General features: G+C 52.9%; 1 protein-coding gene across 9 annotated transcripts; it reads right to left on the bottom strand.

Moving 5' to 3' along the window:
- Window positions 1-96: 96 nt before the first annotated feature.
- FCGRT (Fc fragment of IgG receptor and transporter) lies at window positions 97-18,971 on the bottom strand. Of its 9 annotated transcripts, none has more exons than XM_033224061.1 (7): window positions 18,537-18,971; window positions 17,682-17,768; window positions 16,708-16,959; window positions 16,355-16,630; window positions 1,926-2,195; window positions 805-921; window positions 97-420 (listed from the first exon to the last, which is right to left on the bottom strand). In XM_033224061.1, the coding sequence occupies exons 2-7, from the start codon at window positions 17,752-17,754 to the stop codon at window positions 311-313; spliced, it is 1,098 nt and encodes a 365-aa protein (XP_033079952.1). In that variant the 5' UTR covers window positions 17,755-17,768; window positions 18,537-18,971; the 3' UTR covers window positions 97-310. The 9 variants fall into 9 exon arrangements, with proteins under 9 accessions (XP_033079952.1, XP_033079954.1, XP_033079949.1 ...); XM_033224063.1 differs by having other exon boundaries at window positions 18,565-18,939; XM_033224058.1 differs by having other exon boundaries at window positions 16,708-16,977; window positions 18,537-18,918.
- Between the last annotated feature and the right edge of the window lie 3,322 nt (window positions 18,972-22,293).

Raw genomic sequence — 22,293 nt, 5'->3', positions numbered from 1 at the left:
TGTTACCTGTAGGAGAGATCTGAGGCCCAGCCGCCATTCAGTCCCCTGACTTATTCCCTTACCTCCTCTGCCTGAAAAATGATGAGAACACACTGATTCGGGCCCAAACTCATGTTATATTATCGAGGTGGAAAACAGCCATATGTATTAGGAGGGGAAACTGAGGCAGACCACAGGACGGGGCTCCAGAGGGAGGACAACAGGGCCCAGGACCCCTTCTGGAGGCTCAAAGATGCCAGTGTTCCAGGAGGTCTCACAGCATGAAAGGGGCCTGACTACATTCGCTTTTAGCAGTCGGAATGGCGGATGCTCAGGCGGTGGCTGGGATCACATTTATATCCTTCGAATCAGCATCCTGGGCCTCCCCCGGGGTGGGCAGGAGGGACCCGGTGTCGTCTCCACGGAGGGAGATCCAAGGGGCTGAGGAGAGAGAGGGGAAGGTTATCAGGATCTCTGAGGTGCTCTGGGTCTGACTGGCATCCCCCATTTCTATGTATGTCTCACACACTCTCCCTCAGTCTCTAACCCCTTCCTTCTGGGCCTGTCTCCCCTTCTCCCAATTTTCCATCCCCTCTCTTTCTATATCTTTGCCTCCCTCCTCTGGGTCTCTGTCTCCCCCTTTCTCTGTCCCCTCTGTGCCTCTGTTCCCCTGTCTCTGGGTTTCTGTCTCCACTTCTCTCTGGTCTCTGTCCTCCTCTCTTTGGGTTTGTCCCCACACCAGGTCTCTCTCCTCCCAGGTCTGTGTGCCCCTCTCTTTGGGTCTCTGTCCCTCTCTCCAAGGCTCTTCCTCCCGCTGCCCCACACCTGGCAGCCCACTCCTCATCCTTCTCCACAATAGAGCTCCTCCTACAGCCGCTGCCGCGAGTAGCAAGACACTGATGACGATTCCCACCACGAGCACGGAGGACTTGGCTGGGGTTTCTGCAGCCAGAGAACGCTGTGAGATGTGGAGCAGCCCGTCCACCCCCACCCAGTCAGGACACAGCACTGGGGGGGTCCCAGTTCCTCCCAGTCTCAGAGATCCCAGCACCAAGTGTCTGATGGGCAGAGGTGGGCGATCTGGGCAGGGTGCCCCCAGGTTGGATGTAAGAACCAGCCACAGGCCGGGCGCGGTGGCTCAAGCCTGTAATCCCAGCACTTTGGGAGGCCGAGACGGGCGGATCACGAGGTCAGGAGATCGATACCATCCTGGCTAACACGGTGAAACCTCGTCTCTACTAAAAAAAATACAAAAAAACTAGCCGGGCGAGGTGGCTGGCGCCTGTAGTCCCAGCTACTCCGGAGGCTGAGGCAGGAGAATGGCGTAAACCCGGGAGGCGGAGCTTGCAGTGAGCTGAGATCTGGCCACTGCACTCCAGCCCGGGGACAGAGCGAGACTCCGTCTCAAAAAAAAAAAAAAAAAAAAAAAAAAAAAAGAACCAGCCACAGCACGAGCCGCCGCGGTCACGCCGGCAATAGACCAGCAGCGGCAGGGTGGGGCTGTCCCGGCGCAGCGGGGAGAGGTAGGCACAGCAGTGGGAAGTCAGCCTCATGGGCCCCGTCAGTAGCAAGGCAGCAGGCGGTCAGTCTTGGTGAGGACGGGCATAGCAGACAACGAATGGTCAGATTCCAGGAAGACCAGCAGCAGCAGCAGCAGCAGCAGCAGCAGCAGCAGGATGGAAGACGGTCAGACTCAGGGAGGACTGGCCATGGTGGTTAACAGCTCTTCAGACTCAGTGAGGCCAGAAGCAGCAGGACGGAAGGCAGTCGGCCTTGGGAAGGACAAGGCATCAGGCTTTGGGGGCACTGACAGGCGCGAGGCACAAGGCAGTCAGAGTCAAGGAGGCGGCAGCAGTGGGGAGGCAGGTCAGACTCAGGAAGGACCAGCGCAGCAGTGAGACAAGGCAACGGGAAACCAGGAGCATCACCACCGGGCGGGGCCTCACCCAGCTCCACCCTGAGGGGCTGCGCCAGCCCCGCGTGCTGCACGATGCAGCAGTAGTGGTGCTCATCGCCACTTTTGACTGTTAGTGACGACGAGGCGTGGAAGGAGCCGTCACTGTTGGGGCCGAAGTCGCCCTGGCCAGTGCCAGCGGCCAGCCCATTCCGCAGGAATCGAAGTTGCAGTTCCGGAGGGTAGAAGGAGAAGGCGCTGCAGGTAAGCACGGAAAAGCCAGGGTTGCCGGGTCGGGCCTTCAGGCGCATGGAGGGGGGCTCTGCAGGAAACCAGGCAGACAGGCCTAAGCCCTGAGCCCACCACTCCCAGGGCCAGGGCTGGATAAGGACAGAAAGAGGCCTCCATGTTTGCAATGTGCTAACCCCGGATAATATGGTGGTAAAAGAGGAGGCGCTTCCCAGGTGACAGAGACTCAACCTACTCACCCTAAAGGTACCTCCTCAAGATGTCACCTCCCTGGGCTGGGTATGGTGGCTCACGCCTGTAATCCCAACACTTTGGGAGGACAAAGTGGGTGGATCACCTGGGGTCAGGAGTTCGAGACCAGACTGGCCAAGATGGTGAAACCCCATCTCTACTAAAAATACAAAAATTAGCGGGGCACCTGTAGTCCCAGCTACTCAGGAGGCTGAGGCAGGAGAATTGCTTGAACCTGGAAGGCAGAGGTTGCAGTGAGCCAGGATCGCGCCACTGCACTCCAGCCTGGGTGACAGAGCAAGACCCCGTCTCGGGGAAAGGAAAAAAAAAGATAGAGGATAATTATGAAAAATTCCATACTAACACATTTGAAAATTTAGATGAACTGAACATATTCTTGATAATACAACCTTCTAAACTGACACAAGAGGAAATTTAAAACGTCAACAGTCCTGTAAGTATTTACTTTTTTTTTTTTTTTTTTTTGAGACGGAGTCTTGCTCTGTCCTCCAGGCTGGTGTGCAGTGGCAGGATCTCGGCTCACTGCAAGCTCCGCCTCCCAGGTTCACGCCATTCTCCTGTCTCAGCCTCCCGAGTAGCTGCGACTACAGGTGCCCGCCGCCACGCCCAGCTAATTTTTTGTATTTTTAGTAGAGATGGGGTTTCACCATCTTAGCCAGGATGGTCTCAATTTCCTGACCTCGTGATCTGCCCGCCTCAGCCTCCCAAAGTGCTGGGATTACAGGCTTGAGCCACCGTGCCCGGCCTTTTTTTTTTTTTTTTTCTGAAATAGAGTCTCACTGTCACCCAAGCATGATCTTGGCTCACTGCAACCCCCACCTCCTGGGTTCAGGTGTTTCTTCTCCCTCAGTCTCCCGAGTAGCTGGAACTACAGGTGCACGTGCCACCACACCGGGTAATTTTGTGTTTAGTAGAGACAGGGTTTCACCATATTGGCCAAGCTGGTCTCAAATTCCTGACAGTGTGATCTACCCACCTCAGCCTCTCAAAGTGTTGGGATTACAGGCGTGATGCACCGCGCTCGGCCTATTTAAAATTTTTAATCCATAGTTTAAAACTTTCCGAAAACTAAAATTCCAGGTCCGGAAGACATCAATTAGTGAATTTCTTCCAATGTAGAAATGATTCTACTCCTACGCAAACTCTTCAGGCAATAAAACAGAGGAAACACTCTCCCAACATATTTTATGAGGTCAGCATCATCTTGACAACAAAGGACATTATAAGAAAGAGAACTTAAGGCGAATGTCTCTCATAAATATATATTCAGGATGGGTGCAGTAGCTCACACCTGGAATCCCAGCGCTTTGGGAGGTGAAGGCAGGTGGATCACGAGGTCAGGGGGTCCAGACCAGCCTGACCAACATGGTAAAATCCCCCCTTTACTAAAAATACAAAAAAATGGCCGGGCGCGGTGACTCAAGCCTGTAATCCCAGCACTTTGGGAGGCCGAGACGGGCAGATCACGAGGTCAGGAGATCGAGACCATCCTGGCTAACTCGGTGAAACCCCGTCTCTACTAAAAAATACAAAAAAAACTAGCCAGGTGAGGTGGCGGGCGCCTGTAGTCCCAGCTACTCGGGAGGCTGAGGCAGGAGAATGGCGTAAACCCAGGAGGCGGAGCTTGCAGTGAGCTGAGATCCAGCCACTGCACTCCAGCCTGGGTGACAGAGCAAGACTCCGTCTCCAAAAAAAAAAAAAAAAAAAAAAAAATTAGCCAGACGTGGTGGCGTATACCTATAATCCCAGTTACTCAGGAGGCTAAGGCAGGAGAATTGTTTGAACCCGGGAGGCGGAGGTTGCGTTGAGCCGAGATTGCACCATTGCACTCCAGCCTGGGCGACAGAGTAAGACTCTGTCTCAAAAAAAAAAAAAAAAAAAAAAGGCCGGGTGCGGTGGCTCAAGCCTGTAATCCCAGCACTTTGGGAGGCCGAGACGGGCAGATCACAAGGTCAGGAGTTCGAGACCATCCTGGCTGACACGGTGAAACCCCGTCTCTACTAAAAATACAAAAAAAACTAGCCGGGCGAGGTGGCAGGCGCCTGTAGTCCCAGCTACTCGGAGGCTGAGGCAGGAGAATGTTGTAAACCCGGAGGCAGAGCTTGCAGTGAGCTGAGAACCGGCCACTGCACTCCAGCCCGGCGACACAGCGAGACTCCGTCTCAAAAAAAAAAAAAAAAAAAAAAAATAGGCCGGGCGCGGTGGCTCAAGCCTGTAATCCCAGCACTTTGGGAGGCCGAGACGGGTGGATCACGAGGTCAGGAGATCGAGACCATCCTGGCTAACATGATGAAACCCCGTCTCTACTAAAAAATACAAAAAACTAGCCGGGCGACGTGGCGGGCGCCTGTAGTCCCAGCTACTCGGGAGGCTGAGGCAGGAGAATGGCGTAAACCCAGGAGGCAGAGCTTGCAGTGAGCTGAGACCCGGCCACTGCACTCCAGCCTGGGCGGCAGAGCGAGACTCCGTCTCAAAAAAAAAAAAAAAAGAGGCCGGGCGCGGTGGCTCAAGCCTGTAATCCCAGCACTTTGGGAGGCCGAGACGGGCGGATCACGAGGTCAGGAGATCGAGACCATCCTGGCTAACACAGTGAAACCCCGTCTCTACTAAAAATACAAAAAAAAAAAACTAGCCGGGCGAGGTGGCGGGCGCCTGTAGTCCCAGCTACTCGGGAGGCTGAGGCAGGAGAATAGCGTAAACCCGGAGGCGGAGCTTGCAGTGAGCTGAGATCCGGCCACTGCACTCCAGTCCGGGCGACAGAGCGAGACTCCGCTTCAAAAAAAAAAAAAAGATTCAGAACGCTTAAACGTAATATTAGTAGCCAGGCTGGGGGCAGTGGTTCACTCCTGAAATCCCGGCACTTTGGGAGGCTGAGGCGGGTGAGTCACAAGGTGAGGAGTTCAAGACCAGCTTGGCCATATGGTGAAACCCCGTCTCTACTAAAAAATACATAAAATTAGCTGGGCATGATGACAGGCGCCTATAGTCCCAGTTACTCAGGAGGCTGAGACAGAAGAACCACTTGAACTCGGGACATGGAGGTTGCAGTGGGCAGAGGTTGCACCATTGCATTCCAGCCCGGGCGACAGAGCAAGACTCCGTCTAAAAAAAAAAAAAAAAATTCATAAAGTTTATAAAATGTATAAATTGAAATCGACAAACTGAACTTCACCAAAATTAAGAATTTTTGTTCATCCAAAGGTTTCGCTAAGGGAGTGAAAAAAGGTTGGGTGCAGTGGTTTCACGCCTGTAATCCCAGCACTTCGGGAAGCTGAGGCAGGAGGATCACTGGAAGCCAGGAGTTCAAGACCAGCCTGGGCGACATGGAGAAACCCGTCTCTGAAAAATTTTAAAAATTAACTACGTGTTTGGCCAGGCGCGGTGGCTCACGCCTGTAATCCAGCACTTTGGGAGGCCGAGGAGGGCAGATCACAACGTCAGGAGATCGAGACCACGGTGAAACCCCGTCTCTACTAAAAATACAAAAAAAAGCCGGGCGCCGTGGCAGGCGCCTATAGTCCAGCTACTCCGGAGGCTGAGGCAGGAGAATGGCGGGAACCCGGGAGGCGGAGGTTGCGTTGAGCCGAGATTGCACCATTGCACTCCAGCCTGGGCGACAGAGTAAGACTCTGTCTCAAAAAAAAAAAAAAAAAAAAAAAGGCCGGGTGCGGTGGCTCAAGCCTGTAATCCCAGCACTTTGGGAGGCCGAGACGGGCAGATCACAAGGTCAGGAGATCGAGACCATCCTGGCTGACACGGTGAAACCCCGTCTCTACTAAAAAATACAAAAAACTAGCCGGGCGAGGTGGCAGGCGCCTGTAGTCCCAGCTACTCGGAGGCTGAGGCAGGAGAATGTTGTAAACCCGGGAGGCAGAGCTTGCAGTGAGCTGAGAACCGGCCACTGCACTCCAGCCCGGCGACACAGCGAGACTCCGTCTCAAAAAAAAAAAAAAAAAAAAAAAAAATAGGCCGGGCGCGGTGGCTCAAGCCTGTAATCCCAGCACTTTGGGAGGCCGAGACGGGTGGATCACGAGGTCAGGAGATCGAGACCATCCGGCTAACATGATGAAACCCCGTCTCTACTAAAAATACAAAAAACTAGCCGGGCGACGTGGCGGGCGCCTGTAGTCCCAGCTACTCGGGAGGCTGAGGCAGGAGAATGGCGTAAACCCAGGAGGCAGAGCTTGCAGTGAGCTGAGACCCGGCCACTGCACTCCAGCCTGGGCGGCAGAGCGAGACTCCGTCTCAAAAAAAAAAAAAAAAAAGAGGCCGGGCGCGGTGGCTCAAGCCTGTAATCCCAGCACTTTGGGAGGCCGAGACGGGCGGATCACGAGGTCAGGAGATCGAGACCATCCTGGCTAACACAGTGAAACCCCGTCTCTACTAAAAATACAAAAAAAAAAAACTAGCCGGGCGAGGTGGCGGGCGCCTGTAGTCCCAGCTACTCGGGAGGCTGAGGCAGAGAATAGCGTAAACCCGGGAGGCGGAGCTTGCAGTGAGCTGAGATCCGGCCACTGCACTCCAGTCCGGGCGACAGAGCGAGACTCCGCTTCAAAAAAAAAAAAAAGATTCAGAACGCTTAAACGTAATATTAGTAGCCAGGCTGGGGGCAGTGGTTCACTCCTGAAATCCCGGCACTTTGGGAGGCTGAGGCGGGTGAGTCACAAGGTGAGGAGTTCAAGACCAGCTTGGCCAATATGGTGAAACCCCGTCTCTACTAAAAATACATAAAATTAGCTGGGCATGATGACAGGCGCCTATAGTCCCAGTTACTCAGGAGGCTGAGACAGAAGAACCACTTGAACTCGGGACATGGAGGTTGCAGTGGGCAGAGGTTGCACCATTGCATTCCAGCCCGGGCGACAGAGCAAGACTCCGTCTAAAAAAAAAAAAAAAAATTCATAAAGTTTATAAAATGTATAATTGAAATCGACAAACTGAACTTCACCAAAATTAAGAATTTTTGTTCATCCAAAGGTTTCGCTAAGGGAGTGAAAAAAGGTTGGGTGCAGTGGTTTCACGCCTGTAATCCCAGCACTTCGGGAAGCTGAGGCAGGAGGATCACTGGAAGCCAGGAGTTCAAGACCAGCCTGGGCGACATGGAGAAACCCGTCTCTGAAAAATTTTAAAAATTAACTACGTGTTTGGCCAGGCGCGGTGGCTCACGCCTGTAATCCCAGCACTTTGGGAGGCCGAGGAGGGCAGATCACAACGTCAGGAGATCGAGACCACGGTGAAACCCCGTCTCTACTAAAAATACAAAAAAAAGCCGGGCGCCGTGGCAGGCGCCTATAGTCCCAGCTACTCCGGAGGCTGAGGCAGGAGAATGGCGGGAACCCGGGAGGCGGAGCTTGCAGTGAGCCGAGATAGCGCCACTGCACTCCAGCCTGGTGGAGAGAGCGAGACTCCGTCTCAAAAAAAAAAAAAAAAAATTAACTACCTGTAGGGGTACACACCTGTGGCCCCATCCTTTCAGGGAGGCTGAGGTAGGAAGATTGCCTGAGCTTGGGAGGATGAGGCTGCAGTGAACTCTAATCCCGCTACTGCACTCCAGTCTAGGCAACAGTGCAAGTGCCTGTCTCAAAAAACAAAAAAAAAGTGGGTGCGGTGGCTCATACCTGCAATCCCAGCACCTTGGGAAGTCAAGGCAGAAGGATCCCTTATGCCCAGGATTTCTTTTTTTCTTTTTTTTTTTTGAGACGGAGTCTTGCTCTGCCGCCCAGGCTGGAGTGCAGTGGCTGGATCTCAGCTCACTGCAAGCTCTGCCTCCCGGGTTTACGCCATTCTCCTGCCTCAGCCTCCCGAGTAGCTGGGGCTACAGGCGCCCGCCACCTCGCCCGGCTAGTTTTTTTGTCTTTTTTAGTAGAGACGGGGTTTCACCACGTTAGCCAGGATGGTCTTGATCTCCTGACCTCGTGATCCGCGCATCTTGGCCTCCCAAAGTGCTGGGATTACAGGCTTGAGCCACCGCGCCTGGCCTATTTTTTTTTTTTTTTTTTTGAGATGGAGTCTCTTTCTGTCGCCCAGGCTGGAGTGCAGTGGCACGATCTTGGCTCACTGCAACCTCTGCCTCCCAGGTTTAAGCGATTCTCCTGCCTCAGCCTACCAAGTAGCTGGGATTACAGGCACCCACCACCACACCTGGCTAATTTTTGTATTTTTAGTAGAGACAGGGTTTCACCATATTGGCCAGGCTGGTCTTGAACTCCTGACCTTGTGATCCGCCTGCCTCAGCCTCCCAAAGTGCTGGGATTATAGGCATGAGTCACCGCGCCCGGCCAAGCCCAAGACTGCTAGACCAGCCTGGGCAACAAAGTAATACCCCATCTCTACAAAAAAATAGAAAATGTTAGCCAGGCATGGTGGCGTATGCCTGTAGTCCCAGCTACTTGGAAGGCTGAGGCGGGAGGACTGCTTAAGCTTGGGAGTCCAAGGCTACATGGAGCTATGACTGTGTCACTGCACTCCACTCCAGTCTGGGTGACAGAGCAAGATCCCAGCTCAAAAAAGAAAAAAAAAAAAAAAAAAGGCAAAGATTTCAGCAACTGCCTAGGGCTGGGCATTACTGCCCAAGTTCCCTTCCGGGAGGGCAGATCTGGACAATCGTGGGTCTTGGCTGGGATCTTTGTTTTGGTTGCTCAGCAGAAAACACATTTGCCGCTTCAGGAAAGCCCAGCAACTTCTCTCTCCTGGAGCTGCCTCTCTGGCAAGTTGGCAGAATTTGCTGCACAGTCAAGTGGAATGGAGGGCTGGGCTGACGGCCATCAGCAGTTCTGGCTTCTGCTTTATGTTTACTACTCTTTTCAGCAAATCTGTATCTTCCTGTGTCGCGCTCAAAGCCACGTGCCTTTAGCCTCCCAGGTAGTTCCAATACAGACTAAACCCAAGCACAGAAAATCTGTCTGGCCTTTGGTTCTGTTTAACAAAATACCAAACCAGGCCAGGCATGGTGGCTCACATCTGTAATCCCAGCACTCTGGGAGGCTGAGGCAGGCAGATCACCTGATGTCAGGAGTTCAAGACCAGCTTCGCCAACATGGTGAAACCCCCGTCTCTACTAAAAATATAAAAATTAGCTGTGCATGGCGGCGCATGCCTGTAGTCCCAGCTACCCTGGAGGCTGAGGCAGGAGGATCACTTGAATCTAGGAGGCAGAGGTTGCAGTGAGCCGAGTTCATGCCATTGTACTACAGCCTGGGCAATAAGAATGAAACTCCACCTCCAAAAAAAAAAAATTCCATCCTGGCCAACATGGTGAAACCCTGTCTCTACTAAAAATACAAAAATTAGTAGCTGGGCGCGGTGGCTCACGCCCGTAATCCCAGCACTTTGGGAGGCCGAGTCGGGCGGATCACGAGGTCAGGAGATCAAGACCATCCTGGCTAACATGGTGAAACCCCGTCTCTACTAAAAATACAAAAACTAGCCGGGCGTGTGGTGGGCGCCTGTAGTCCCAGCTGCTCGGGAGGTTGAGGCGGGAGAATGGCGTGAACCCAGGAGGCAGAGCTTGCAGTGAGCTGAGATCACGCCACTGCACTCCAGCCTGGGCGACAGAGCGAGACTCCGTCTCAAAAAAAAAAAAAAAAATTAGCTGGGTGTGGTGGTGTGCACCTGTAATTCCAGCGACTAAGGAGGCTGACGCAGGAGGATCACTTGAACCTGGGAGGTGGAGGTTGCAGTGAACTGAGATCATGCCCACTGCACTCTGGCCTGGTGACAGAGGGAGACTCCCTCTCAAAAAAAAAAAAAAAAAAAAAGGCTAGGTGCAGTGGCTCATGCTGTAATCCCAGCATTTTGGGAGGCCGAGGCAGGTGGATCACAAAGTCAGGAGTTCAAGACCAGCCTGACCAACATGGTGAAACCCCATCTCTACCAAAAAAATACAAAAATTAGCCAGGCATAGTGGCATGCGCCTGTAATCCCAGCTACTCAGGAGGCTGAGGTAGGAGAATCGCTTGAACCTGGAAGGCAGAAGTTGCAGTGAGCCAAGATCACACCACTGCACTCCAGCCTGGGTGACAGAGCAAGACTCCATCTCAAAAATAAATAAATAAATAAAAAAGATTAAGGCTGTGGCCACTGCTGTCCGCTAAAAGTATCAGGAGAAAACCTGACAGAGAACTTTGTAACACTTGAATCCAGGGGTCCACAGAACAGCACAGAAGCGAGCAGATGTTTGCAGCCTATGCACACAGACGTAGCCACCAACTATCCACAAAGTTTTCTTGCCATAAAAACTGAACCAGAATCTGATCAAGCTTGCAGATCGAGCTGCTCCTTTAAAGAAGAGAAGGAGGACTATGTCCAGCAACATCAGAGGATGCAAAGGGTAAAATTCAGTCTGGGGGAAACTCAATAGGACATAAACGGACTTTCTTCAAACCACAATTACAAGGGGAAAAGAAAAGAAAATGGGAAACCTGTAAATCAAAAGACACTCAAGATCACAAGTAACTCAAATTACCTCAAAATGAATCACAGACCTAACTGTAAAATGCAAAACTTTAAAACTCTTAAAATACACAGGAGAAGATCTACCTGATTTTGGGTTTGGTGATTACTTCTGAGATAAGACACCAAAAGCATAATCCATGATTAAAAAAAAAAAAAAGAATAAACTATTTTATCGAAGTTAAAAACTTTTTCTGAAAGGCACATTAACTGTGAAAAGGCACATTAACTGTGAAAACAATGAAAAGGCAACTTAGAGAGTGGAAGGAGTATTTGCAAAACACCTATCTGATAAAAAAATTGGAATCCAGCAGGGCACAGTAGCTCATGCCTGTAATCCCAGCACTTTGGGAGGCCGAGGTAGGCAGATCACAAGGTCAGGAGTTCAAGACCAGCCTGACCAACATGGTGAAATCTTGTCTCTTCTAAAAATACAAAAATTATGGCTGGGCACAGTGGCTCATGCCTGTAATCCCAGCACTTTGGGAGGCCGAGGAGGGTGGATCACGAGGTCAGGAAATCAAGACCATCCTGGCTAACATGTGAAACCCCGTCTCTACTAAAAATACAAAAATTAGCCAGGTGTGGTGGCAGGCGCCTGTAATCCCAGCTACTCAGGAGGCTGAGGCAGGAGAATCGCTTGAACCCGGGAGGTGGAAGTTGCAGTGAGCTGAGATGGCACCACTGCACTCCAGCCTGGGCGAGAGAGCAAGACTCCGTCTCCAAAAAAAAAAAAGAAGAAAACAAGGCCGGGCACGGTGGCTCAAGCCTGTAATCCCAGCACTTTGGGAGGCCGAGACGGGCGGATCACGAGGTCAGGAGATCGAGACCATCCTGGCTAATACGGTGAAACCCTGTCTCTACTAAAAAATACAAAAAACTAGCCGGGCGATGAGGCGGGCGCCTGTAGTCCCAGCTACTCGGGAGGCTGAGACAGGAGAATGGCGTGAACCCGGGAGGCGGAGCTTGCAGTGAGCTGAGAGCCGGCCACTGCACTCCAGCCTGGGCGGCAGAGCAAGACTCCGTCTCAAAAAAAAAAAAAAGAAGACAACAAAAATACGGCTGAGCGTGGTGGCTCACACCTGTAATCCCAACACTTTGGGAGGCCGAGGGAGGTGGATCACCTGGAGTCGGGAGTTTGAAACCTGCTTGGCCAACATGGTGAAACTCTGTCTCTATTAAAGATACAAAAAATAGGCCGGGCGCGGTGGCTCACGCCTGTAATCCCAGCACTTTGGGAGGCCGAGGCGGGCGGATCACAAGGTCAGGAGATCGAGACCATGGTGAAACCCCATCTCTACCAAAAATACAAAAAATTAGCCGGGCGCGGTGGCGGGCGCCTGTAGTCCCAGCTACTCAGGAGGCTGAGGCAGGAGAATGGCGTGAACCCGGGAGGCGGAGCTTGCAGTGAGCCGAGACTGCGCCACTGCACTCCAGCCTGGGCGACAGAGCCAGACTCTGCCTCAAAAAAAAAAAAAAAAAAGATACAAAAAATAGCCGGGCATGGTGGCGTGTGCCTGTAATCCCAGCTACTCGGGAGGCTGAGGCAGGAGAACTGCTTGAACCCGGGAGGCAGAAGTTGCAATGAGCCAAGATCGTGCCTTTGCACTCTAGTCTGGGCGACACAGTAAGACTTCGTCTCAAAAAACAAACGAAAAAATACTTAGGCCTGATGGCGTACACCTGTGGTCCTAGCTACTGGCGAGGCTCAAGTGCGAGAATTACTTGAGCTCAGGAGGTTCCGGCTGCAGTGAGCTATGATTGCACCACTGGACTCCAGTCTGGCAACAGAGCAAGACCCTGTCTCAATTAAAAAAAAAAGAAAAAAGAAAAAAATTCAACAATCAGAAAAAGACACTGAAAAGATAACAAAATGCGTGACCCTTGCTGGATGCTGATTCAAACTTTAAAAAACATTTACAGGCCGGGCGCCGTGGTTCACGCCTGTAATCCCAGCACTTTGGGAGGCCGAGACGGGCGGATCACGAGGTCAGGAGATCGAGACCATCCTGGCTAACATGGTGAAACCCTGTCTCTACCAAAAAATACAAAAAACTAGCCGGGCGTGGTGGGGGGCACCTGTAGTCCCAGCTACTCAGGAGGCTGAGGCAGGAGAATGGCGTAAACCCGGGAGGCGGAGCTTGCAGTGAGCTGAGATCTGGCCACTGCACTCCAGCCTGGGCAACAGAGGGAGACTCCGCCTCAAAAAAAAAAAAAAGACCAGCCTGGCCAATATGGTGAAACCTCGTCTCTACTAAAAATACAAAAATTGGCTGGGCGAGGTAGCAGGCGCCTGTAATCCCAACTACTCAGGAGGCTGAGGCAGGAGAATCGTTTGAACCTGGGAGGTGAAGCTTGCAGTGAGCCGAGACTGAGCCACTGCACTCCTGCATGACAGAGTGAGACTCCATCTCAAAAAACAAAGAAAAAAACACTGTGATGGCTGAGATTTACCAAAGCTTAATGTGAGGTGGGGTGGGGAAGTGAGTGAGGATGTATGTGAAATTCAAAAGACCATGGGTTGATAATTATTATTAAGTCTCAGTGATGGGAGGCTCCCTTCCTTTCCTTCCTCTTTCTCTCTCTCTTTTTTTCTTTCTTTGAGACAGAGTCTTGCTCTGTTGCCCAGGCTGGAGTGCAGTGGCCTCATCTCAGCTCACTACAAACTCTTGCTTCCTAGGATCAAGTGATTTTCCTGCCTCAGCCTCCCGAATAGCTGGGATTACAAGCGCCCACTACTGCACCCGGCTAATTTTTGTATTTTTAGTAGAGATGGGGTTTCACTATGTTGGCCAGGCTTATCTCAAACTCCTGTTAAGTGATCCGCCCACCTCAGCCTCCCAAAGTGTTGGAATTCAGGCATGAGCCACCGCGTCTGGCCACCATATTTTTTTTCTTTTTGAGACAGGGTCTGGCTATGTCGTCTCGGCTTGAGTGTAGGATTGCAATCACAGTTCACTACAGCCTCAAACTCCTGAGCTCAAGTGATCCTCCCACCATAGCCTCCCCAGTGGCTGGGAGTAGAGGCACATACCACTGCCTCTAGAGATGAGGTCTTGCTATGTTGCCCAGGCTGGTCTTGAACTCCTGGGATCAAGCAATCCACCTGCCTTGGCCTCCCAAAATGCTGTGATTACAGGCATGAGCCACCGTGCCTGGTCCTTTTTATACTATTGTGTCAAGTGTGGTTTGAAACTTTCCCTACTTAGGCCAGGTGTGGTGGCTCACGCCTATAATCCCAGCACTTTGGGAGGCCAAGGTGGGCGGATCACGAGATCAGGTGTTCGAGACCAGCCTGGCCAGCATGGTGAAACCTGTCTCTACTAAAAATACAAAAATTAGCCAGGCATGGTGGTGCGTGCCTGTATTCCCAGCTACTCGGGAGGCTGAGGTAGGAGAATTGCTTGACCCTGGGAGGCGGAGGTTGCAGTGAGTCAAGACTGTGCCACTGCACTGCAGCCTGGGCAACAATGCAAAAGTCTGTCTCAAAAAAAAAAAGGCCGGGCACAGTGGCTCATGTCTGTAATCCCAGCACTTTGGGAAGCCGAAGCAGGTGGATGAAGAAGTCAAGAGATCAAGACCATCCTGGCCAACATGGTGAAACCCTGACTCTACTAAAAAAAATACAAAAATTAGCCAGGTGTGATGGCGGGCGCCTGTAGTCCCAGCTACTCGGGAGGCTGAGGCAGGAGAATCACTTGAAGCCGGGAGGCGGAGGTTGCAGTGAGCCGAGATGGCGCCATTGCACTCCAGTCTGGGCGACAAGAGCGAGACTCCATCTCAAAAAAAAAAAAGAAATTTCCCGTACTTAAAAAAGAAAGAAGACGATCAAAGAAAAACTACCTGGTTAAGTCTCAACTTCTCCTTTGTGGCACTTGGAATGAATATCTGTGCAAATCTCCAGCCGATATCTATCTTTGTCCAGCAGCCTGGAAGCCGCAGAGGGTGACGTGTGTCATTTCCCTCTTTGCTCAAGGCCCAGAGCAGCGTCTGGCAGTGCAAATGCTCTTGGCCAACAGTTGAATGAGTGGGGATCTGGGGGCCGCTGGGGAGGAAATAGTGAACTCTGCCCTACAGAGCTGAGAGAAGGCCTCTCAGAGGAAGTGATATCCAGCCCCGACCTTGAAGAAGAATGAGGGCTGGAGTACATGCAAAGAGGGGGAAGGGTGGAACAGAGAGGGGCCGGGGGAACTGGATGAGCAAATGCTCAGAGGGAGAAGATTGCTCATGTTGGGTGGCTGGAGCGTAGACTCTGACAGCTGTGTAGAGACAAGTGCTGCTGCATGGGTCTGATGAGGGCATTAAGGCAAGGAAGGCCAAGCACAGTGGTTCACACCTGTCATCCCAGCACCCTGGGAGGCCAAAGTGGGAGAATCACTTGAGGCCAGAAATTTGAGTCTGGCCTGGGCAGCATAGCGAGATGCCATTTCTACAACAAATTTTTAAAACTGGCCAGGTATGATCAGATGCGGTGGCTCATGCCTGTAATCCCACCACTTTGGGAGGCTGAGGTGGGTGGATCACTTGAGGTCAAGAGTTTGAGACCAGCCTAGCTAACATGACGAAACCCTGTCTCTACTAAAAGTACAAAAATTAGCCAGAGATGGTGGATGTGCCTGTAGTGCCAGCTACTCATGAGGCTGCAGCAGGAGAATCGCTTAAACCCAGGAGGCAGAGTGTGCAGCGAGGTGAGATCACGCTGCTGCATACTAGCCTGGGTAGCAGACTGTGCGGAAAACTAAAAAAAAAAATTAGCCAGTTATGGTGGTATGCACCTGTAATCTCAGCTATTCAGGAGGCCAAAGCAGGAGGACTGCTTGAGCCTAGGAGTTCAAGACCAGCCTGGGCAACATAGTGAGACACCGTGTCTACAAAAATTAAAGTCAGGCAGGTGTGACGATGCTGTGGTCCCAGCTACTTGGGAGGCTGAGGTGGGAGGATTGCTTGAGCCTGGGAGGTTCAGGCTGCAGTGAGCCGAGATTGTGCCACCACACTCCAACCTGGGGTGATAGAGCGACAATCTGTCTCAAAAAAAAAAAAAAGACAGCCAGGTGCGATGGCTCACGCTTGTAATCCCAGCACTTTGGGAGGCTGAGATGGGCGGATCAACTGCAGTTGGGAATTTGAGACCAGCCTGACCAGCATGAAGAAACCCCGTCTCTACTAAAAATACAAAATTAGCCGGGTATGGTGATGCATGCCTGTAATCCAGTTACTAGGGAGGCTGAGGCAGGAGAATCACTTGAACCCGGGAGGCAGAGGTTACAGTGAGCCAAGATCGCATCATTGCACTCCAGCCTGGGCAACAAGAGCGAAACTCCGTCTCAACAAAGAAAGGCAAGGAAGCCAAGAGTTTGTCTTGGGGGGCGCTGGGGAGCCATGGGAGGGCTGAATGTAGAAAAACCCTGAGGAATGGGGGGGCAGAGAGTGGGCTGCAGTGGGAGGCTGAGGGTCCTGACAGGGGAACTGAGGCAAGCGGGCGTGATGGCAGAGAGGACAGAACAGCCTGTGGCTGCAGATCCGGCTCACCCTTCCACTCCAGGTTTCCACGGCCCCTCTCCAGGTGCTCCCGCAGCCGGTGTGGGCAGGAGAATAGCAGGAAGGTGAGCTCCTTGTTGGCCGCCTTGTCCTGCTGCTGCCACCGCTGACTGATGGCCAGGGCCTCGGGCCAGTCCCCACCCCAGGTGCCCTGCTTGAGGTCGAAATTCATGAACTCCTCGCCGTTCAGGGCGAACTTGGCGGTGGGCACTGAGGTGTTGTCAGGGCTCAGTTCACAGCCCAGCAGGCCCTGCAGAGTGTAGGGGCCTGGGGCGCCCACACACAGGTAAGCGGGGCCCAGGAGCATGGACCTAGCCCCTTGTCCCTCCGGATTTGAATCTCACCTTTTTCCCCCAAAGCTTTGAAAGCTTCCAGAAAGAGCTTCTCCTTGATCCTCAGATCTGTGGTCTCTTTCTCCCAATACCAGGACACTTGGTTTTCCCAGACCCAAGCTCCACAGGGCTCCGCCTGGCCCCGCAGGCTATTGTAGCTCAGGTACTGCTGCGGGCCCAGCCAGCCAGACACCCAGAAGGCAGGAGTCCCCGGGGCAGGCGAGGACACCGCGGTGAGGTGGTACAGGAGGGAGAGGTGGCTTTCTGGAGACAGAGATAGAGCTGAAGGGAGCACATGGGCGGGGAACTAGATTGCAGTGGGACAGATATCCAGGGAGGGAGAAGAATCTATTATGGAGGGAGAGGGAAGATTCAGAGGGAGGGGACAGAGACCCAGAGAGAGAGGACAGAGACCCAGAGAGAGAGAGACAGAGACCCAGAGAGAGAGAGGACAGAGACCCAGAGAGAGAGAGACAGAGACCCAGAGAGAGAGAAAGAGAGAGACAGAGAGACAGAGAGACAGAGACCAGAGAGAGAGAGAGAGAGAGAGAGAGAGAGAGAGAGAGAGAGAGGACAGAGACCAGAGAGAGAGAGAGAGAGAGAGAGAGAGAGAGAGAGAGAGAGAGAGAGAGAGAGAGAGAGAGAGAGAGAGAGAGAGAGACCGACCCCCAGAGACAGAGGCCCAGACAAAGAGAGAGGGACAGAGACCCAGAGAGAGAGAAAGACAGGGACAGAGACCCAGGGAGAGAAACAGAGACCCAGAGAGACAGAGGCCCAGAGAGAGAGAGAGGGAAACAGAGACACAGAGGCGACAGGTGGTTCTCAGCCTCAGGCCCAGCAGGAGACGCTGAGAAAGTGAACTGAGCCGAGAAGGCAGCGCCCGGGACTCGCGGGGAACTCGGGTCCCGCTGGCTTCGCCCCTGCCTGCCTGGGGCCGCCTCCCACCGCCCGCCTGCAGCAGGGCCCCGGCCCGGAGCGGCCCTCACCTGCGCCCAGGCTCCCGGGCAGAAGAAAGAGCAGGAGCCCCAGCGCCCAGGGCTGAGGCCGCGGGACCCTCATGCTGAGAGGACGACCTGGGGCGGGAGGGGGCACGTGACTCCTCCTGACCCCCGGCCCGCCCCTTTCTCCCGGGGTACCAAGGGCAGGGCCGGGACCAGGACGCCCAGGAGGGGCTCTGCGGGCTCGGTCCAGACTGACAACAATGCCCTCCTCCTACCTGAAGAACTTTCACCCCTGAACTGGATCTCACTTAGTTAATTAATTACAGAAACTTGATAGGCTGAGAGTCCCGGCCCCGAGCTCGGCCACGCCCCTTCCGTCCCCCCCAGGCCCCAGCCCCTCCTCCCTCGGACCCCGGAGTCCGGGCCCCCAACCCCTCCACCCTCCGACCGAGGAGTCCGGGCCACCAGTCCCTCCACCCTCCGACCGAGGAGTCCGGGCCCCCAGCCCCTCTTCCCTCGGACCAGGAGTCCGGGTCCCCAGCCCCTCTTCCCTCGGACCAGGAGTCGGGGCCCCAGTTCCTCCTCCCACAGGCCCTCGGGTCCGGGCCCCCAGCCCCTCTTCCTTTGGACCAGGAGTCCGGGCCCCAGTCCCTCTTTCCTCGGAACAGGAGTCCAGACCCCAGCCCCTCCTCCCTCAGACCCAGGAGTCCAGGCCCTCGGCCCCTCCTCCTTCCGACCCAGTGTCCAGACCCCCAGTGCCTCCTCCCTCCGACCCAATGTCCAGGCCCCCGGCCCCTCCTCCCTCAGAACCAATGTCGAGACCCCCAGCCCCTCCTCCCTCAGACCCAGGGGTCCAGGCCCGTAGTCCCTCCTCCCTCAATCGGGCCCTGGTCGGCTCACGTTCCCTTCAGCCTCGCTCCCTTCCTGCCTGCGGCCCTGGCCGGCTCCTGGCTCCCGTGACTGGAGACCCCGGTTCCTCTCTCACATCCTGTGGGAGGCTGCTGCTCCCTGACTCCAAGAACATCCAGCCCCACCCCCCCCAGTTGCAGGGCACACCCCAGGCCCTAGGCCCAGCCTCTGTTTCTCAAAACGCTTGTGGTTCTTCTTTTTCCCCTTCTCTGTGGTTCCCGTTTTTTATTTTGAGGGTGTCCGCCGCCCAGGGAATTCTTGACAAAGCTGGGAAAGGAACCGGATGCCTCCAAAGTCTACAACTTGGAAGTCTCTGGATCCTCCTCCTACCCTTTTGTATCACTGTGGCCTTCCCTAGCGCTTGCTGTTAATCAAAATCTTCTGGAAGCCTCCGTAGTTCCTCCTTCAAGCCCTTTCCCCGACATCCCGTTAGAAAGTTCCTGCAGGTGCTCTTTAATATCCTTCTGCTGGCCGGGCGCAGTGAGTCACGCCTGTAATCCCAGGACGCTGGGAGGCAGAGGCGGGCGGATCACGAGGTCAGGAGTTCGAGACGAGCCTGGCCAATATGGTGACACCCCTGTCTCTATTAGTAATACAAAAATTAGACTGGGCGCGGTGGCTAAAGCCTGTAATCCCAGCACTTTGGGAGGCCGAGGCGGGCGGATCACGAGGTCAGGAGATCAACACCATTCTGGCTAACACAGTGAAACCCCATCTCTACTAAAAATACAAAAAAGTAGCCAGTCGTGGTGGCGAGCACCTGTAGTCCCAGCTACTCGGGAGGCTGAAGCAGAAGAATGGGGTGAACCCGGGAGATGGAGCTTGTAGTGAGCCGAGATCATGCCACTGCACTCCAGCCTGGGAGCGAGATTCCATCTCAAAAAAAAAAAAAATTAACTGGGCATGGTGGAGCACCTGTAGTCCCAGCTACTCTGGAGGCTGAGTCAGGAGAATTACTTGAACCCGGGAGGTGGAGGTTATGTAGCAGGACAAGCCACAGACAAAACTCCTCAGACACCGGATTAAAGAAGGAAGAGGTTTTTTATACGACCGGGAGCATCGGCAGACTCGCGTCTTAAGAGCCATGCTCCTCGAAAAAGAAATCCTTGGCCTTTTTAAAGGCTTACGACTTTAAGGGGTCCACGTGAAAGGGTCGTGATAAATTGAGCAAGCGAGGGAAACGTGACTGGGGCCTACATGCATCAGCTAACAGAACAAAAAGTTTTACAATACTTTTCTTTTTATACAGTGTCTGGGATTTACAGATAACACAAGTAGTTTAGGCCAGGGGTTGATGTTATTATTACTTTTTTTAACTCCTAGGGCCGGGTGGTGGTGCCAAGGTTGTCTGGCTATTTATCTTACTTTTGTTTCTTTCGCTCTTTCTCCTGTCTTGTGAACTAGGCAAGGTGGGAGGAGGAGGGCAGCAGGAGTAGTAGTGGTCTCCTTCCTTATCCCCCGCTTTGAGCATTTTCACTAATTAGTGGGAGTTCTTTCTTTTATTTTTACTTTCTGAGTCTCTTTACAAGACAGAGCGATAGTGTTTTATGTAATACACTTGTGCTGAAGTTTTCTGATGAACCATGGTAGCTACAAAACCTTTTATTTGAAGGAACAAGTGTAATACACAGGGGAGCAGCAAGCAACTTTCTATTACCAGCAACATACTTACAATGAGGGTTTTAAATTTTTTTTATTTTATTTATTTATTTATTTTTTTGTTGAGACGGGGTCTCGCTCTGTCGCCCAGGCTGGAGTGCAGTGGTCAGATCTCAGCTCACTGCAAGCTCCGCCTCCCGGGTTTACGCCATTCTCCTGCCTCAGCCTCCCCAGTAGCTGGGACTACAGGCGCCCGCCACCTCGCCCGGCTAGTTTTTTTTTTTTTTTTTTTTAGTAGAGAAGGGGTTTCACCGTGTTAGCCAGGATGGTCTCGATCTCCTGACCTCGTGATCCACCTGTCTCGGCCTCCCAAAGTGCTGGGATTACAGGCTTGAGCCACCGCGCCCGGCCGAGGGTTTTAAATTTTTAAAGCTGGAAAGTATTTTGGGCCGGGCGCGGTGGCTCAAGCCTGTAATCCCAGCACTTTGGGAGGCCGAGACGGGCGGATCACGAGGTCAGGAGATCGAGACCATCCTGGCGAACACGGTGAAACCCCGTCTCTATTAAAAATACAAAAAACTAGCCGGGCGAGGTGGCGGGCGCCTGTAGTCCCAGCTACTCCGGAGGCTGAGGCAGGAGAATGGCGTAAAACCCGGGAGGCGGAGCTTGCAGTGAGCTGAGATCCGGCCACTGCACTCCAGCCGGGCGAAAGAGCAAGACTCCGTCTCAAAAAAAAAAAAAAAAAAGAAAGTATTTTGTAAGCGAAGACCTAGGATCAAACCTGTGTTAAACCTGTACAGTGACATGTATCAACTTTGTCATGTTCTAAGCAGGTTAGTTTTGTCACTGGGTCTTAAAAGCTTTTTCTTAGCGAGTAACACAGTGTTTTTTAATAACAGAAGTTTTTCAGAGCCAGATGCATGAACTTGGAGCATCTGTTTGGGGAAAGAGTTAGTTAAAGTAATCTTGAAGCATTCACTCTTTTGCTTCTCAAGGCCATTGGTCTCTTACTTTTTTTTTTTTTTTTTTTTTTGAGACGGAGTCTCGCTCTGTCACCTGGGCTGGAGTGCAGTGGCCGGATCTCAGCTCACTGCAAGCTCCGCCTCCCGGGTTCCCGCCATTCTCCTGCCTCAGCCTCCCGAGTAGCTGGGACTACAGGCACCCGCCACCTTGCCCGGCTAGTTTGTTGTATTTTTTAGTAGAGACGGGGTTTCACCATGTTAGCCAGGATGGTCTCGATCTCCTGACCTCGTGAGCTACCCGTCTCGGCCTCCCAAAGTGCTGGGATTACAGGCTTGAGCCACCGCGCCTGGCCTGGTCTCTTACTTTTTAAATTTTTTTTTAATTTTTTTTTTCTGATATGGTGTCTCACTCTGTTGCCCAGGCTGGAGTGCAGTGGTACGGTCTCGGCTCACTGCAAACTCCGCCTCCCAGGTTCAGGTGATTCTCCTGCCTCAGCCTCCCGAGTAGCTGGGATTACAGGCACCTGCCACCACGCCCAGCTAATATTTTTTACTTCTAGTAGAGATGGGGTTTCGCCATGTTAGCCAGGCTGGTTTCAAACTCCTGACCTTGTGATCCACCCACCTCAGCCTCCCAAAGCACTGGGATTACAGGTTTGAGCCACTGCACCCGACCGGTCTCTTATGTTAGCCTTTTTATAAACATACATGAAGAAACATCTAGGCTGCCAGCAATGCTTTCAGCCAACTGAGCAAATAGATTTTTTTCTGGTTTTGCTAAAGGAGGAGGCCGGGCGCGGTGGCTCAAGCCTGTAATCCCAGCACTTTGGGAGGCCGAGACGGGTGGATCACGAGGTCAGGAGATCGAGACCATCCTGGTCTACACGGTGAAACCCCGCCTCTACTAAAAAATACAAAAAAACTAGCCGGGCGAGATGGCAGGCGCCTGTAGTCCCAGCTACTCGGGAGGCTGAGGCAGGAGAATGGCGTGAACCTGGGAGGCGGAGCTTGCAGTGAGCCGAGATCGCGCCACTGCACTCCAGCCTGGGCGACAGAGCGAGACTCCGTCTCAAAAAAAAAAAAAAAAAAAAAAAAAAAAAAAAAAAAGGAGGAGGTTCTGGTAACTTCTGGTTTGTATGTTTAAAGAATGACTGCAAGACTCGGAATTATTGCTGGGCTGGACAGGT

The sequence above is a fragment of the Trachypithecus francoisi genome, unplaced genomic scaffold (assembly GCF_009764315.1).
Source record: "Trachypithecus francoisi isolate TF-2019V2 unplaced genomic scaffold, Tfra_2.0 Lachesis_group12, whole genome shotgun sequence".
NCBI lineage: Eukaryota > Metazoa > Chordata > Mammalia > Primates > Cercopithecidae > Trachypithecus > Trachypithecus francoisi.
The sequence above is the reverse complement of the archived record's forward strand: the minus strand, read 5'-3'. Positions and strand labels throughout refer to the sequence as shown.

Excerpts from the sequence above, each read along its gene's own strand:
- FCGRT (XM_033224058.1), bottom strand. The coding sequence starts at position 17,754 with ATGAGGGTCCCGCGGCCTCAGCCCTGGGCGCTGGGGCTCCTGCTCTTT. Across the intron at positions 16,631-16,707 it reads CAAAGCTTTGGGGGAAAAAG|GCCCCTACACTCTGCAGGGC; the intron begins GTGAGATTCAAA and ends TGGGCGCCCCAG. Across the intron at positions 2,196-16,354 it reads TGGAAACCTGGAGTGGAAGG|AGCCCCCCTCCATGCGCCTG; the intron begins GTGAGCCGGATC and ends GGTTTCCTGCAG.